The sequence below is a fragment of the Eulemur rufifrons genome, chromosome 19 (assembly GCF_041146395.1).
Source record: "Eulemur rufifrons isolate Redbay chromosome 19, OSU_ERuf_1, whole genome shotgun sequence".
NCBI lineage: Eukaryota > Metazoa > Chordata > Mammalia > Primates > Lemuridae > Eulemur > Eulemur rufifrons.
Genome location: NC_091001.1, coordinates 38,570,009 through 38,588,470, shown reverse-complemented (window position 1 = coordinate 38,588,470; position 18,462 = coordinate 38,570,009). Strand labels below are relative to the sequence as shown.

General features: G+C 41.1%; 1 protein-coding gene across 1 annotated transcript in view; it reads left to right on the top strand.

Moving 5' to 3' along the window:
• TMEM182 (transmembrane protein 182) overlaps positions 1-18,462 on the top strand; it is a 48,128-nt gene that overhangs the window by 23,581 nt on the left and 6,085 nt on the right. The window contains exon 4 of the mRNA XM_069494891.1: positions 9,737-9,874. Within this exon, the coding sequence (XP_069350992.1) occupies positions 9,737-9,874 (138 nt within the window). The remainder of the gene's footprint in view (positions 1-9,736; positions 9,875-18,462) is intronic.

Genomic DNA, 18,462 nt, shown 5'->3' with positions numbered 1-18,462 from the left:
GTTCGTTTTTAAGGACTGGAATTGAGGCTCGGGGATAGGGTGATTAACAGCCCTCTGCTCTCACTGGGTACCCAGGTGTCGACGCCTGATTACTTGATTCCGCAGCTCTCCTTTTTCAAGTGCCTCCCTTGTAGGGATCTAGGTGATAAAGACCTGTAGCAAGGTCAAGATCCTGGATTCATTTCTGCTTTAGATGAGTTGTCGTCCTTCAGGTGCGTGGCCACTGAGCATCCTATTAATCCTGAGATTGCAATGGGGTGGAGTAATATATTCCTGATTATCTAGTCACTCGTATTTTGTTGGGCATCTATTCCATGCAAGGCATAAGGCTTCCACTAGGGTTAGAAAAGTGAGGCAGACAGAGTCGCTGGCTGGAAGGAGCTGGCAGTCAAGCAGTAGAGGTGAGTATGTGAAGAGAGAACGTCAGTGCGGAGAGCTCAGGCCAGGGACTGGCGCGTGTCAAGAACACGAATGGAGTCCTCAGGCCTGGCACTCTGCGTGGTGTGTACCTGCACTAACTGTTCCAGTCATCCCAACAGCACTAGAAAGTGGAAAATATGTGTCATTATTATCACATTTTAGGAAGGAAACTGAGGCATGGAGAAGCCAAATAATTTGCTCAAGTTCAAACAGCTGGTGAGGGGGATTCCAATTCTTGAATCTGTCTATATTCCTACTGATTCTGTACTCTCCTGCCTTTTAGTGGAGATAAGGAAGTAACTCCCTCCACTCTGTCCCTTCGGGGAGACAAGGATGTTTGATCAGGGGAAGGGTAAGTAGTGTCTTAGTAAGTTGCTGTAACAGAATACCACAGTCAGGATGGCTTAAACGCGACATTGATTTCTCTTAGTTCTGGGGGCTGGAAGTCCAGGCTCAGGGTGCCAGCATGGCTGGGTTCTGGGCAGGGCCCCCGTCAGGCCTGCGGGCGGGTGCCTTCTCACTGTGTCCTCATGTGGCGTCTCTCCTTCTCTTCTTATAAAACTACTAAGCTTATCATGAGTGGCCCACCTTCAGGACCTCATCTAAACCTATTTACTTCCCAAAGGCCCCATCTCCAAATTCTCTCTCTTGGAGGGTTAGGATTTCAACATAGGCATTTGGTGGCAGTTGGGTGACACATTCAGTTGATAGCAAGTAGGAAGGCTATTTATTCTTGTTAGAGGAAGCAAGACTGCAAAGGCCTTGAGGCATGATGACAACATTTCCCCCCAGGGAACTTCAGTGTATTTTCGACATTTCTGGAGGCTATAGCAGAAGGAGCCAGAGTGGGAGGATTTGACACTAGAAGACTTAGAGGGATCAGTGCCAATTTATTTGAAAAACACAACAGAGAGATAGCTGAGATTCCAAACAGTCTTGAATTAAAATCTTGACCTTGGCATTTACTGGCTGTTTAATCTTCGGGATGTTATTTAACCTCTCTGAGCGTTAGCTGCAAAGCACAAAGTAGGGATTGCCGTGATGGCCTAGGAAAGAAGACCTGCAAAGGCAAGCCCCCGAGTGGCATGCAGTACCTTCTGCAAGACAACTAGCAGCTCAGAGGGCCCGGGAGTCTGGTGGTTCTTAACTGAGGGAGCAGGGGGCAGAGTAAGACCTTGGAACTGGAGGTTAAGCCCTGGGTGCTCACCTGGTCCCCTGGACTGGGCATTGAGTGGCTTCTTACACATGACCTCACTTCCTCATCTCCGTGACTCTGAGGATGCTGGCACTGCTGCTCCCAGGCTACAGTCTACTGTTACTCTTATTACTGCAGCCACCCCTCCTACGACAGCTCATCCGATAAAGCCACCCTTCTCAGCTCCTGGGAAATCTCCCTGCCTACCCCCCAAGCTCATTAGGAGGAGCAAAGAAGACAATGAACATGGGTCCACTCTCAGACCTGGAAAGCTCTCTAGCCCGCGTGAAGAAACCCGTGCTTCTCCTGCTTCAAGGACTTTCCCAAGGTCACGGCAGAGCGGAAGGTGGGGTCCCTCCCGCTCTGGTCCAAAGTGCTCCCTCCCTGGAAGCTTTTCCTTCACTGGCCAGTGCTTATAGTAAGGAGATAAATAAACTCCACTGGATCTCTCAGTATTCTTTTTGTCCAGAAAATAATCAATGGACCACACCGAGCACTTGGCTTGGCTTGGCGTGTCCACAGTTGTGGAGTTCAGACACGGACATACTGTACAGCCTGTCCTTCTGCTTTGGTGCAGGCACTACTGTATTTTTAGACTTGCCCAACACTGCCAAGACAAGCAGTCTATGGAGATGAAGGCCAGGCTTGCTGGCCTGTGCAAAGAAGCATGTTGCCTAAAGCTACGGCGACATATGCCAGCGGCCCTTGTTTGCTGTGGGGGGCGGGGGGAGTGGTGTATTTTGTTGTGGCTTCATTTAGAACATTTTATAGCACTTCACACTGCGTGTGCCTGAGGATGTGTCGAAACATAGGATTAGCTTTATGAACTAGCTTTGTGGGTGTCTAAAGCTCTATAGCAAGCTTTGAAAAATGAATAACACTTAAGTTTATTTTTAAGCTGCAAATAAAATATTTACATTTTTGTATGTGCAAGAAAATCACTTATCAAAACACTATGAATTTGGAATTGTGATCATTTTGGGGTTGACTTTTCCCTCTATACTTTGTAGGAAAGAAGGTTTGTTCTACACATTATAATATTATGCAAAACCAGGCAGAAATCTGTTAACATCTTAACAGAACAAATTGTTTCGGCCTGAAAACGAAAACCTATAGAGACACCCTTGATTCTTGCTGGTTTCCTATCACCCATGACAACGATAATACGAAAGCTTATTTCATCTATCCCAACCGCTCGGCTTTGGGTCAGGCCTTAACACCCACTTGGGTTGTTGCAATAACTGCCTAACAAGTTTTCCCTGTTCTACCCTTTTCTAAGAGGTTCATTCTCTGCATAGTCACAAGAGTGATATTCTGATACCAATATGGTGGGTATCTGGGACTAACGGCTACCTACTCAGTGACTACCTAGCACCAGTATGATATGGGACCAGCTCTTTGAAAAGACATACAAGGCTTCTCGACTGCATTTCCAGGTTCCCCATTTTCTCTTCCCCACATCTACCATGGAGGTAGCCACGGGGAGCTGCTAACTGTTCCCCCTTCCGTAGAACTCTTTCCTACTCTGGTTGGAACGACCTTGCCCCTACCGCTGCCTCCTGAAATCCTGGGCAAACATTAAGACCCAGCACAGCATGGCTTTTCTCACTGCTACCCAGCCCTGAAATAGCGGCCTCTCCGTGCAGTAGTCCATCAGGTGCCATGGTGGTGAAGCATACCTCCATTAAGGCACTTACCACCCAGCGGTAAACTTATTTGCTTTCCCTCTGCTCAAATGAATTCCCAAGAGCAAAGATTATGTCTCACTCTAGCAGTTTTTGGTGCCTTCTACATAGAAAGCGCTCGGTGTATGTTGGCTAAATTAAGTGGCTTCTTGTTGTCAGCAACACGCCCATTTGCCAAGCGAGCCTGGCAGGGCAGCTCCTAGAGGTCCCTGGTGAGACGCCCGTTTGAGTCATTGGATGGATGTGAATGGCTTGAAATGTAACTTACTCTGAAATCATCCACAATTAAAACTTCAGGCTGCTTTTGCCCATCATCTAAATTAATAAGGTTTTAGTACATTTTTGCTATTAATATTATATTAATATAATTCTACTGGAAAAAGAAATACTATAGGGCTTCATTTTTTCTAGCCCTTTACATGGAATTCAGCACAGATGCCCATTTATACAACATTTACGTTAGACGGATTACCAGCAATCTTCCTCATTTCAACACCTGGCCAAGGAGTACTCTGTTAGGTCAATTCACCAATCGATTTAATATCAACAGAACTTATTTTCTTTGAATATAGTCTTTCATACTTTAATCTTTCCATGGATTCAGATGAAACTTTCCTTTAATTAATCCAAATTGTGATGATATAGATTACATGTAAATCTATTTACATTGTAAATCTTGTTTCATGTTCTTTAATAGGAACTAATAGAAATTCGATATTGTTTAAGTTAAGCATTGAATTGTATTTAATGGTACAAATGGATTTTTAGAGATGTTTTTATTAATACTAGGCATAGTCCAAAACCTTCAAAGACAAGACTTTGCAATTTTAATGGGTTCATATAAAGAACAAGGAAACAAACACAGTTTTCTCTGAGGTACATTCAAGATATAAGAGTCTGGAACAACATAAACCACTAACTGAACCAAAACATCCCCCCTCAGATTTTATAGTTGTGTATATATAGTCATATGTATCTATAGGTGTAAGTATTTAATTAATTATTTTTTACATAGCTATATGATTATACAAACTTATATATGTGCCACATATATGCGTGTATATATTAACATATTAAAATATATATTATATGTAATATATTAATGTGTATTAACATATATATTAATATATACACTCACATATATATGCTTACATATATATGCTGAAAACCTGGGGACAGGCTTTTAGTTTTAAGTTTTAATATATAGGTGTGTATATGTGTATGTATAATATACATATATTAAAATTTAAAGCCTATCCCTAGCCTGGATCTATGAGATTAGAAGATTTCTGTTAGTGTCAACTGCATTATTGACAAGACAATTTAATGACAAGGTGTAATAATTAATAATCATAGCAGATATATTGAGTGCTTACTGTATGCCGCTACTTTTCATATATTATCTCAGTTAATCTTCACTATAAACCTGTGTTGAGGATATCACTTTCCACATTAGAAAACTGAGGTCTGTCACAGTCTCACAGGTTAGTAAGCAGAGGAGACCTCATATCATGTTTGACTCCCCAAATTCATACACTTGATTCACTTTCTGTTGATGATTTTCTGATTGGCTCAGTTTTACTTTTGACAGTGCACGAACCCCACCCAATTCCACCAGACAAGTCTTTATTCTGACTGAACATTTTAATTCTGGAATCAAAGTGCAGGGCATGTAAAAACTACGCAATATAATCAGATAAGAAAACAGGAAGTTCCAAGAAATTTTGTAATATGCTTGAAGTGATGCACTTTTGAATGTTAGAGGCATAGACAGAAATATAAAGCACGTGGTGAGGGCGCTACCGAACCTCACTGGGAGGCTGTGTCTATGTGGGCGAAACTCTCCAGCAGACAGCCCCCCTCCCCTTTAAATACCAGTCTGTTGCTCCTGCCTTTTGCAGGGGATTCCAAATCAAAAGCCAGGCTATTTTGTGAGAGCAAATGAAAGCACAGGAGCTAGCAGTTGTCAGGAATGCCAGCAGCTCTGGGGAGCGTTTATTCCCCTTCCTGCCTTGCTCTCTCTTTCCTCCTCTCCTTCACCACGTGCGTACTCTCTCTCTTACACCCCTCTGCTTCTCGCTGTACAGAGGCTAGTCCTGCTTCCTCTGGCCTCTGTGTGGCCTGATCCGTAATTCCTGAGCCCTTGGCTTGCACGTAGCTCTGACTTACCCCGGCCACCCGAGGCTCCCTCTGAGCTTCAGCTGTGCCGCGACCACCTCACTCTTCAGCTTCCCAGCAGCTCTCAAGGGAGTACACGGATTAGATCAACTCATCTCATCGTGTCAAACTCTGGATCCGAAGGCACGAGTCAGAGTCAGAGGTCACCCTGTGCTGGCTGTCTTTGTGTCAGGGGTCTGCTCCCATTTGTTTGTGTTTTAGGTATTTAGAAGTAGAGTCACGTGATAGAAAAGGCCAGTGCCTTCGTATAATTTAATGGGCAGGGAAATTTCCCATGGGAGACAGTGTGAGAACTTCGTGGAACTTTCTGTATTGGCGGTCCACTTTGCCCAAATGCAACCTTGGTGCTACAGTGTAAGCTGTAATTTAAAGAAATTTCCCAACTTCAGTCGTACATAAAAAACAGTCTACAAGGCTCTCTGAGGGAAATAATTCACATTCCTACTGTTGAACACAATACCACCTGCTGTGCATTGATAATACAATTTTAACAATAACAGCAATAAAAGCAACCACAAAATAAATGTTATTCATTGGTCTTTTATCATATGCCACACACTTCACATACCTTATAAATAGTTCTTCCAATAGCTCTCAAGGCTGGACACAACAGCCATATTTTACAGAAGAAGAGACAGAGGTTCAGGAAGTTTCATTGACTGGTCCAAGATTACACAGTGAAAGTGATAAATACTTAGGTCACTCTGATTCCAAAACCTAGATTTTTCTACTGTATTATGCTGACAGTATTTTCTTTTTATTTCAGCAGTCAAATATATTTTAATGAAATTAAGAGGAGAAAAATAATTTACTATATTTACACAGATATTCATCATTTGTCTCTCTTCATTGCTGAAGAACATCCTTTAGCTTTTCTTATAGAACAGGTCTGCTGGTGACAAAGTCTATGTTTTCCTCCTTCACAAATGGCTTTATTTTACCTCAATTTCTCTAAGATATTTTCACTTGTCGCAGAATTTTAGGTTGACAGTTTTTTCTTTCAGCATCTTAAAAATGTTCCCACTGTCTTTTGGGCTCCATTATTCCTGATGGGAGATTTGTAGTTATTGAGATTATTTCTGTATATGTAAGAGGTCACCATTTTTTTTCTCTGCTTTCAAGACTTTTTCTTTATTATTATGTGTCTAAACTGATTTCTTTTACATTTATTCTCTTTGGAGTTTGCTGAGTTTCTTGTATCTGTAAATTTGTCTTTTATCACACTTAGGAAGCTTTCAGGCATTATTTTTATGATTTTTTTTCTGCACTAGTATCTTTTGCCTCTGCTTTAGAGATTCCAATGACACACATGTGAGAACTTTTGATATTATCCCACAAGTCTCTGAAGCTCCATTCATTTTGTTTTTAATCTTTTTTCCTTTCTGTTCTTCATACTGGATAATTTCTATTGCTCTACCTTCAAGTTCATTTACTTTTTCCTTTCTCATCGCTATTCTGTTATTGAAAACATCTCACAGATTTTGAAAGTTTGGATATTGTATTTTCCAATTCTAAAAATTCAATTTAGTCCTTTTTTTTTTTTTTAACAGACTCTCTTTCATGCCTGAGAATTTCTCTCTTTCTATTCATTTCAAGAGTATTCACCTCAGTTCCTAGAACATGGTGTTGAGAGCTGCTCTCAAGTCTGTCTCATAACTGACACATTTGAATCATCTTTGGGTTGGCGTCTGCTGATTGCCTGTCCCTTGGAGAACTGGTCAGATTTTCATGGTTGTTGGTATATCAAGTCATTTCTGCTTATATCCTGGACATTTTGAATATTATGTTGTCAGACTCGAATACTGTTAAAATTCTCTGGAGAATATTGATTTATTGTTGTTTTAAGAGGCAATGTACTTGCTCATTCTGTCCTTTTCTTCTGTGGTGGCAGTTTCAATGTCAGTTCACTTTTCAAAGTGTCTGCTGTGCTATTTGTGTCACGTGCCCTGGGGCATGCACCACTCAGGGCTTGCTCTGGTACCTGGGTGGTTTGTATACAGTAATTCACTTCTCAAAGCCTTTCCCATACTTCTTTGGCCATTTTCTGTGCATGTGAAACTTAAGGGTAAGCTTGGTATTTGTGTAGGTTCAAACACAGAATTTTAGTGTCTCTTCTCCAGCTCTCTCCTCTGTGGGATTCCTTCTCACCCTCTGGCTTCTAGGCCCCCTTTTCCCAGTTTCTCTGGCCAGAAAGATTGGACTCTCTGAGAGTTTGGGCCTCCTGTGCTGTGGCACAGTTCCACGCAGTTGTGTCACACAGCAAAGCAGCAAGAGAAAAGACAAAAATAAATAATCATGATTCCTCCCCGCTCTTTGCACTGTGACTGTCCCTTTTCCTGGGTCCTCTATCCAGAGGGCTGGGTCACCTTCTGGGATTGTAAGAGCCCGTACCTCCACCAGGGCAGCAGTGCAGATCTGTGTCTGACACTGACCTAGAGGCAGGACTAGGGGAATAAAAAGAGAAAGTAAACACGGAGATTTTCCCCTGCTCCACACTCTGGCTTGCCGGGGCCTCTTTTCCTAGATCTCCGTCCACAACAAGGGATTGCACTAGGGTTTTCCTGCTATTTGCACCTTTTAAACAGTTCCCAATTTGGCTTACCTTCAGGCCAAATCTATGAAGAGAAAAAAAGAAGAAAACCCAGATAATCTTAGCAGCCACGCTGATCTTTCTTTAAGATTTGACTTCCATCCTCCATCCACTTGCTACTGTTTACTTTTCACAGTGCTCACATAATTGTTGGTCACACTTACCTGGTTTTAGCCTTGATCAGGGGAGAACGGACTGGGCTTCTTATTTCCTGCACTGCCTCTCACTAATGGCTACACCCCTAGCACCTGGCACAGAATCTGTCCTGTGACAGTCAATCTTAGCCTTTTTGTAAATGAAGTGAATGAAAATGTAAAATGTGGGACTCACCAATTATCTAATAAACTCTGGTGGGACAAGGACAGCAAATATTTGGCCCACAGTCTGCCACTCCAAGTTCCCACACTGAAAAGTTGGCATCAGTATCCTTTCAGCTCTCTGTTGCCTGCAGGGCCTGAACACAGCTGCAGAGCACTTCCGAACACCGCACACCTGGAATGCCAGGGAGTAAACGCCTACCTTTTGTTCCTGTCTTCAGGACTTCCTCATCCACACAAAAATTCTAGCTTTCCTGTCCCATTTAACTGTGGTGAATCCTCTTCTCAAATTGCCATCTTCCTATCGTCTTTTCTCTAAGATTCCAGCTGATTGATATATTTCTTCTTTTTTGGGCAGGCTTGTTGAAAAAAATCATTCTTTGCCTTCTTATAAAATTTCTATATTTTCTTAAAATATAATTTGACTCATGTTTTACTGAGCTTTCCCCCATTTATACTAACAAGATTTTATTTTAGTGTTTTAGCCTTTTGGAAATGATGAATTTGTTTAATAGATCCATAATTATCCAACTCAAAAGTGATCGTCAGAATTCCTTTTTATTTGCTTGCTATTAATACGTATCACTAAACACACGTTCCATTTCTCACCAGCTGCAGCCATTAATTCAGCCTTACTCGTCCTTGACTTAGAGACTCCTGTACTTCTCATTTTGAACCATTCTAAGTAAAAATATTAAGAGAACGTAGCATGCCTTAAATAAATCTGATTTAAAATCATATTTGCTTGGAAAGCATAGCTGTGCAAACTTTTAAAAATAGTTTTGCTTGCCATTTTGTATTGCCTTAGGCTGTTTTCTAACAGAGCCACTATCTAAATAGCAATGTTTTTGTTGTTGTTGTTAGGGGTTTGGGGTGATTATTATCAGCTTCTCAGAGATCACTGTGGTACCAACATATCTCAGCAGGAGATGTGAGACAGTGTTTGTAAATAACGTGAACACCTTTTCACGTCTCTGTAAATTTGGCATAAAACACCTGTATGTTATCCAACTGGGTGCTGACATGAGAGAAGTCTGTCCAGAACCTGAGGTGCTCCCACTTCTACAGTGGAAAACCAGGTCAGAAAAATGAGCATGTGTATGGTGCAAATATTGAGCAGGTAGAGTTGACTGAAGGTCATCGACATGGACATCACTGAGTCCAAGGTCATCTGGTAAGATCCCTTGTGTAAGATAATTCAAGATCTATACCTGGGATTCCATCTAGCAGTGCTGTGGCTGAAATTAGAAAAATGAATGAAACAAACTCACTGTGTGACAGTCTGCTCTGTTCTTGTTCCTCTAAGTGTTTTTGTTTTTTCCCTTTTCTCCTTTTCTCCTGCGGTCTCCAGTTTACCGTGGTTTCTGGGCTGTGCTGATGCTCCTGGGGGTCGTCGCTGTGGTCACCGCGAGCTTTTTGATCATCTGTGCAGCCCCGTTTGCCAGCCATTTTCTCTACAAAGCTGGGGGCGGCTCATTTATCGCTGCAGGTATGTACGGTGCCAAAGGTGTGATTTCCAACTGCGGTTTTTCTTCATTTCGCTCTGTTTTTCATTTCTAGATTCAGGTGTCAGTATTTTAGTAATAGTAACACAATGATATTCGTATCCAATCATTCTTGAGTGCCCACTGTATGTCAGACACTTTCCGGGGACTTTCCATTTTCCACGTGCTGACACACTTAGCCATGAGACAGTCTCTGCTCATTTCGGCCCCATGACACAGATGAGAACACTGAGGCTTAGAGGGACAAGCTCTGCCATTGACTCGTTCTGAGTGTGCAGGAGCCTTTTAATCTCTCTATTAATTTTCTGACTATAAAGTGGGGATCATAATGTGTCTCCGTAACATATCAGGATATAGGTGAATTTTTTGCACACTCTTAAAAAAATAGACCTGTGAGGATATTTTTGACATACTCTTGTGGTTTATTTATCATAGGAACAAAAACCTTTTTCTGCCTCATCACCATTGAATTGTCTTAATTGTGCTGTATGTGCATTATTTAAACACATTCTTTTCAGCATAAAACTTGCATTTATTTATTTTAGTCAGCTTTCCATCTAGTTGGATTCTTGCTAAAATGATTGTAGTATAAACAGAAAAGTAATTGAATAGGTGAGTCTTGTGAATTTTAAGTCTTTTTCATTTCATTGGGAAGTTAAAGCCAAACCATTAACTTGGAAACATAAGCATAGGCTATTATTTATAAAGGTAACAATTCTAGAGAAGTAGACACATTTCAATGTGATTAGGTCAGTGTACATGACTATTCTGTATTGTACCAGCAGACCAGAGTGACAGGGTGTTTCTAGGTGACATTGTCGTCACAGTTGAAAGAGAGGAAAAGAATGGATAGCTTTCTTGTCTTTACAATCATTGCAAAGAGAGTTCCTGATGTCTCTCGCTATCATTTAATCAATGGTCAGGTAACACAACTCTGTTTGCATAATATGGTGCTTAAATTTGCAGAGGGAATAAAAAGAATAATTGGATATGAACCCTCTGTTCAAAGAGCTCACAACAAACAAACAAACAAACACACACTTTGAAAAGAACAGCCCTTTTAAATCTATTCTGCCTTTCTTTTGTCTTTTATTTCAACTTTTTTGTTTCACTGGATTTACCCATCATTTTTGATGAAGATTTTTATTGAGATATAATTCACATACCATACAATTTGCCATTTTGAAGTGTACAGTTCAGTGTGGTATTTTTAATACATTCACAGAGTTGTGTGAATATCACTACTTTCTGATTTCCCAATATTTTCATCACCCCACAAAGAAACCCCATTCTTGTCTCTCCTCTCCTCCTTGCTAGCTCTGAGAAGCCACTAACTTATGTTTTGTTTCTATGGGTTTGTCTGTTCTGGATATATCATAAGAATGGAATCACACAATATATATGGCTTTTTGCATCTGGCTTCTCTCACTTAGGTCTCATAAATTATCATCTCTCTGTTTTAATTCATAATTCCATAAGACCACCCTTTATGTCCCTTAAAAATGAGCATCATCTTTGCCAAATATTTTTTCTCCCCCAAACCGTATGCTACCCTTGTCTCATTCAAAGTTCTAAATGGGGTGCATAGTTTTCAGTGGTCTTTCCAGAAATAACAATACTCTGCTAAAATATGCAAATATTTATTTCTTCTTAATTACTTGCTTTTCTTTTAAAATCTCAGTTAATCAATAAAGGTAACATGTACTAACAATAGTTTAGTACTAATGCATTATGGGCAGCATGATCATTTCAAACTCAGAAATGCTTTGATCCTGGGTTTGGTCCAATTAGAGAGTTGTAGGGGGCGTGTGTGTGTGTTTGTATGTGTGTTTGATACCTTTAAAAAATTGTTGTTCATTTTTCCATTTTATAATCTGTGCAAGAAAATAGTATAACCAAAAAATTATATTTGGCTGAGAATTTTATAGAAAGTATTTGATATATATTCATACACTCATGCCTATATGACCAGTGGATTTTCTTTTTTCAAGGAATCTTGTGCTGCAGATGGTAAGAGGCTGAAGGTCTCTTTGCTCAGGACTTCATGAAAAATCCCCCCGGGAGTTCTGAGAGCCCATTCCCAAAGCCACTAAACTTGATGATTTATGAGAACCCTTTGTTCAAATTTGACTTTTAATTTCCCTCATGGCACAATTTTGTGTTGTTTGTGTGTGACCATTTGTTTCCCGAGAACGGGGTGGGATATCCAGTTGCATGAGATAAAACATTACTGTTCATCTTATCATGAGTCTCCCCTGCCTGCCCTGGGCCAACACACTGCGCTCTGCCAGCGGTTAGGAACAGGTGCTGCCTGGGCTCCGGGTGCTGTGGCTGCTTTATCCATGCCACAAGCAGGATTGGACACTCTTTATTTGGGCAGATGGCCTTAGGGAAGCACAGAAACAAATTTTAAATGACCATTGCTGGGCGTGTGCACATAGGAAGATACTTTGGCATCAGCAGAACTATTTTCGGGCAATCCATGCATGGCTGAGGGATGCGACGCCACAGCTGCGGGGTGTGAGGGTGGGGCCCATGGTATTGCCCTTGCTGGGCGCACAGACTCAGCGCAAGGCTGGGAGGGCTGGAAGGGCTGGGAAGGCGGATGTTGCCACTCCCTGCACTTAGGCAGATACTTCCTTAGGCAGGCCAGGCCGCATGTTTTCTGAGGAGGGTCTATTCTGGACAAAGTGTGTAGTAACTGTCAGGACATGACAACCCTGAGCCTGTGCTTCAGTGAGTCATCACACACCTCCACAAGGCCCAGACAACTGCTGCCATTTGTTTGAATGTGGACTTGGGAGAACTCTTAGACACAACGGGGTTGACACTTGTCTTCTCCTGCCCCCATGACATTGGATGTGATAGGAAAGACACAGGAAGTGTTAGAATGAGTAGGCATGGCATTCAAACATTTGCATTATACGAAGGAAATTAGTGCAGAGCCGAATATTCCTCACCCCCGGGCACAGCGACATCAACACAATGGCAAAGCAACATGCAATTGCTGTGCATGAGTAAGACGTCTACGTGTGTGGACAAGGATAAGCTTGCGGTCTGGATGTTCTAGGATGCTGGCATTGGGGGATTAGCCATAAAATCTAGCAATTGCTATTTTATCAGCACATCAGGGTAGAAATATTTTTCTGCCATAATTGAAATCACCTTTTCCTGAATGGCAAACTGGGATGACCACTGAGCTTTTCTGCTGAGTGGAGATGAAGACAGAGTCTCCCCACCTGGGTGGAGAGGTCTGCAGAGCTCCTGAACCTCTGCTAAATCCCTCGTTAGGCTGTCCCCTGGGCGAGACTGCCTAGGTATCTTGTAAGTCCACGGATCAGAGAAGACCCTATTCCTCTAGGCCCAAGATATGTTAATGGAAGCAGAGGGTAGCCGTGCAGTATAATTTAGGCCTCTGGAAAGCGATACAGGCAAAGTGTGGTTTGCTTCCTGCGGGTTCCTGTTTGCTGCACCCCATTCCGTGACCGCAGGGTGTGCTCTTCACCCCAGGTGGCTACTTCACAGCTATTGCTGCTCCCCAGACGTGAGCAGAGCTGGGTGGGATGAACCGTGTAAATCCTCCGCCATGTGGGACAGACTCCTGGAGCTTACCCTGTTTCCTCCTGCTCTGGAGGGGAGCGCTTTCTGAAAGTGTAGTGATGCGAACCCTCCTAATAAACGCGTGTAGGAAAGGTCATTGGATATGAAGGGAATAAAAAGACTGACCGAGAAGGAAGTGGGATTTGTGGTTTGTTTTCCTTTTTTCTTTCAAAAGATCAAGGGAAATTGCAATAGCTCATCAGTAACCCACACTTATTTCTATACGAGATAAGAAGAGATAGGATGCATACATAAAACAAGATTTTTTTTTCCCTTTTAATCCTAGAAAGAATAGCTCACAGCAGCCAAAGGACGGTTTAGGTGCTCATTTTCCTTTGGCTGACACTAAACACATGGCTCCTACAGAGGATCCTTCCATCTTCCCGGAGGTAAAGCAGCCATTGGGGGCAGGAGAGTGTATGGAGGCAACATAGGGAAGAACTAGCGCAGGAAGGGATTAGGAAAGAATTGCTGACGGCTGGGAGGCAGGCGTCCTAAACTTGCAGGCACGCGCACGCGCACGCGCAGACCCTGCCGCACCTGCTGTCTCCACGTAGTGAAGGATCCAGGCTATAAACAGATACTTCCTGCGGACAAACTCCAGATACTCATCCTATTGATCTGATAAACTGGGAATGTCTGTTTTCAAATTTTAATGTGGATTTTTCTAACGTCCTTGGTCTGACATTTTAATATAAATGTCAAGTGCTAAAAATAAGTCAATATTGCTTAATATTATACAGGAAAGAGTTGCAAGGAGTTTTTATGTACAAAAGCACTTTAAAAATTATTACTTTTTTTCTCAGATTCTTCTTGAAAGTTTATTTGCCTCTGCATTTCTTTTAGTTGATATATGTGTAACAGGCTGTTAGAATAAGCTTTGAATGTGGTTCTGATATAGTAGCTACACCACGTGACAGTGAGGGAGACCAATCCCCTGCTCTGTGAGTCTGGAACATCTCAGCCAGACCAAGGCCACGAGCGGAAATGAGAACGTGTAAAGGAGAAGAGACGCAGAGCCATTGCTCCGGAAAGAGCTACTCCTGTCCTGTGAGTGGTCACCCTTACCTGACTTGTTATGCATCCCTTCCTGGGCAAAACTCCGGGTCAGGGTCTAACGCCCACCCAGATTAATCGCCAGCTCAGTACTAGCTTTGGTGGAGCTTTTCTGAAAAACCTTGGACTTCAAACTTGAATAAATTCTTCCCCACACCTCCCACATCCCCCTTTAAAAAATGGGCGTTCTTCTAAGAACTAGAGCTACAAGCCTGGCAAATGCATGCTTGCACTCACATGACATATTACTATAGGGTGTGATGAGTCTTTACCCTGAAAGGGAGTTTTCAGATGTGCAAAGTGACAAGATTATCTCTGGCCTATGAGTAGTTTCTCTGGTCTGAAATTAGGTTTTGTTACGGTGGGAAGGCAGACTGACTTTCCGTATGATCTATTCTTATTTTTCAAAGTATGTATCTCATTAACATCAACTTTTTACTCATTACAGTAATGGATTTAATTTCTTTGCAAATACTCTTTTTCACTGCATACCCTCCCCAAAATAGTCACTTTGCTCCAAATAACTAGTAGTGAGTGACTAAAGAGTATTGTATTGTATTGTATGGGTTTTGTAATTTTTTTGTTTGTGTTTTCTTTACACTTTCTGTTTTCTTTTCATTTTATTTTTTTGATCCTGAGACTTTAGAAGGAATCTTTATACTTCCTTGTATGGGAAGAGAAGCGCGTTAGGTATGGAGTGTAGGCTCCTTGGAATGACCACGTTGACCCATACGAAGAGTCTGACCCAGAAAGACTTTTCCTATAAGTAAAGGGATTATGGGGAGGGAGAAGAGATTTGCTTGACGGGACACCTAAAGCAGAAACTGTTCTTAACACAAGTCCCTATTCCCCTTGTTTTCAAAACGTTCAGTCCTGGGACTGCGGGAGGACTGGTGCCACCTTGTGGACAGTTCCAGTAAGACATGGAGAGACACGTTTGAAGTTTTTATTCCCTCACTGCTCTCAGGAAATCTCAGAACTGGAAGGCACCCTGGCGAGTTTATTCTTCTGCCTCTTGGCCAGTCCTGAAATAGCTCAGTCACATGAGAATCTCTGATGCTGTAGAAGATTTCAGAAAGTAGTATTTGCTAGCTATTAGCAGGAGCTCATGTCAAATCTTAATAATAATAATGATGACGGCAGAATTAGCCAATGCTCCTTATAGGGGCTAGGCATGTTCCAGACACCTGCTAAGTGCTTTACTTCCGGGAATTCCATGTGGCTCCTTTCTGAGGGAGACCCTTGCATTGTCTCTATTTTACCAATGAGGAAACGGAGACAGAGAAGTAAGCAACTTGCTCAAGTTTACTCAGTGAGGTGTAAAACCTTTTGATTAATAAACCTTGGAGCCAGGATTGGAAACAAGACAGTTAGAATCCAGGCATGTGCTCTGCAACCACACCCTACTTCCAGAAACTCAATTGTTGTGAATCAAGACGTCCTTGGCATTAAATGCAACTTTGCTTTTCAGATTGAATCCCTAATTACTTGTAGAGATGGATAAACCCCCATGATCACTCTCTGTTAATAATTTTTTCTCAGCAGAATGCAGAGTACTGAGTATACAGGATGTTTAATGCTGAGAATTATTATGCCAATCTAAGAAAGCCATACATGTTTGAGAAATCCAATAGGCGTTATATATGTTTGGTTGACTAAATGAAAATATGAGTCCAGAAAATGAAAAGGAAGAGCCAATTAATGTTTTTGGAAAGTAGTATGATGAAGTGTGAGCGGCAATGAGTGTCTGAAAATCAGAAAGATGTAATCATGATATTATAACTATATAAGAAATTAAGGCTGTTTCAGATAATTAGAGAAAAATCGGTGGAAAACAAGTCTGAGGAAATGAAGAATGCAGATAAATCAAGAATGTTGGCCATTATGCATTAGTTGTTTTATAATTTCTGAAATATGATACATAAAAATGAGCACAATTGTATTATAAGAGAAAACAGTAGCATATTAATGTAAAGAATAAAGAAGTGATTATTACAAAAACCCCATCTGAAATCATTTTAAAGAACTTCTAGCTAATTTTCCTGGAAAAACTGCCTAATTTTTTTAATGAATGCAAAAATATTTATGAGACTACTTTGAAATATATTACAGTGTACTGGCAAGAATTACTCTTTTGCAAATGTAGAATTGGCAGGTTTCCCTTTTCCCATCATATAAGGCGGAGAAAGACAAGTACACATGTTGGACACTGGAATGGACTGGGACAGTAGGTCAGCCTGCCCTCACCCTGTTTTCTCCTTTAGCAGGACACACAGGGCTTCTTTGAAGTTGGGAAAAGCCTCAAACAATTTGTGAGGTTCCTAGTTGTTAAAGTTAATACATGTGAAAACAGGTTTGCAAATATTGTAGCATTTTTAAAGTTTTTATATTTAATACATTTATGCTTTTAAAATACATACATAAATGAATGATCCTACATATAATGTAATTTGCAGGTATCATCTGAAGTCTAATTGAGAGTCTTTTATGAATGTGGGGATCAAGTCAAATAATCCTAATGGTCCCCAATATTATGCACAGCATGAGGGAGCATTGTGATTCCATCCCAAGAGGCTAAATCACTTGCCCGTTCTCGAATAGCCAGCTGCTTATGAGTCTAGCTCCTTCTCTGTGGTTGTAATTTTTGACCCTCTAAATCTGCGAGATGCTCCCTAAATATTGGGGGGTGCAACTCTGTTTCCAAAGGAGTCCCAGAAAAAATGTCATGGGTGGTATCCTGATTCCCAGATTGGAGACCAGTTTACAGGTGTTGGTCTTATAATTAAGCTTCATTCATTTCTATAACATTTTTATAAATTTCAAAGAACACATAATGAAAATGCAAATAATATGCAATAATAAAAAGAATGAAGGAAATGAAAACCACCGGTCACGAAACAATCCCTGTGCTCTAGGCACTTGGAAAGCGTGTTTGCTCAGTGGGCACTGTTGAATGTCGGTCAGAAGTTTTGTTGAGAAAACTGATGTTTGAGGAAGATGACTAAGGCAGTGGTTTTCTAAGAACTGTGTTCTCAGTGGGACTTAGCAGGCTGTGCAGTTGTGGGGTTGGGGAAAAGGAAAGAAGCTTCAGCAGGTTCACTTCAGGTCCCTGCCGTAGCATCAGTAAGACCCAGGGCCATTTCACCAATTTTGTATAAGATCATGCGCCACAAAAAGATTTTATTGCCATTTTGTCCCAAACCATTTGTCTAAGGAAATGTTATCCATTAGTTGAAAACTTTATGTATGAGTTAGAACATCACAAAGCAATATATTCATAGTAGCTTAATTCATAACAGTCAAAACTTAGAAACAACCCAAATGTTCATCAGTAGATGAATAAACAAATTGTGGTGTACTCATAAAATGGAACAACTGCTCAACAATAAAAGGCAGTGGACTGCTAACACATGCAACAACACGAATGAGTTCTCAGATATTATGCTGAGTACAAACAGCCTCAAACAAAAGGCTGCTACGATTTCATTTATATGACGTTCTGAGGGCAAAACTAAGCTATAGTGATAGATACTTCAGGCGGGGGGAGTGCAGGGGCATGAAGAACCTCTTTCAGTGATGAATATATCCTATTAATGGATTGTGGCTACATTGATGTTTACATTTGTAAAAAACACATCAAATCATGCACTTAAAATCAGTATATTTTATTCTAGGTAAAGTATACATCAATTAAAAGAAAGAGAGAAGTAAAACCATAAACCTGGAATGTTTTTACCCTTTAGACAAAACTTCAAACTATTGGAGTTTAACATAATACCTTCAAATATTAGGTATGGGCAATTTAAGAAATGCATATATAAAGATGATTTATGTGTTGTCTTTAAAGGGCCCTTGCAGAGATGTCAGTCGTGCTGCTCAATGTTCCTATGAAGATCTACAGAAGACATTCATTCTT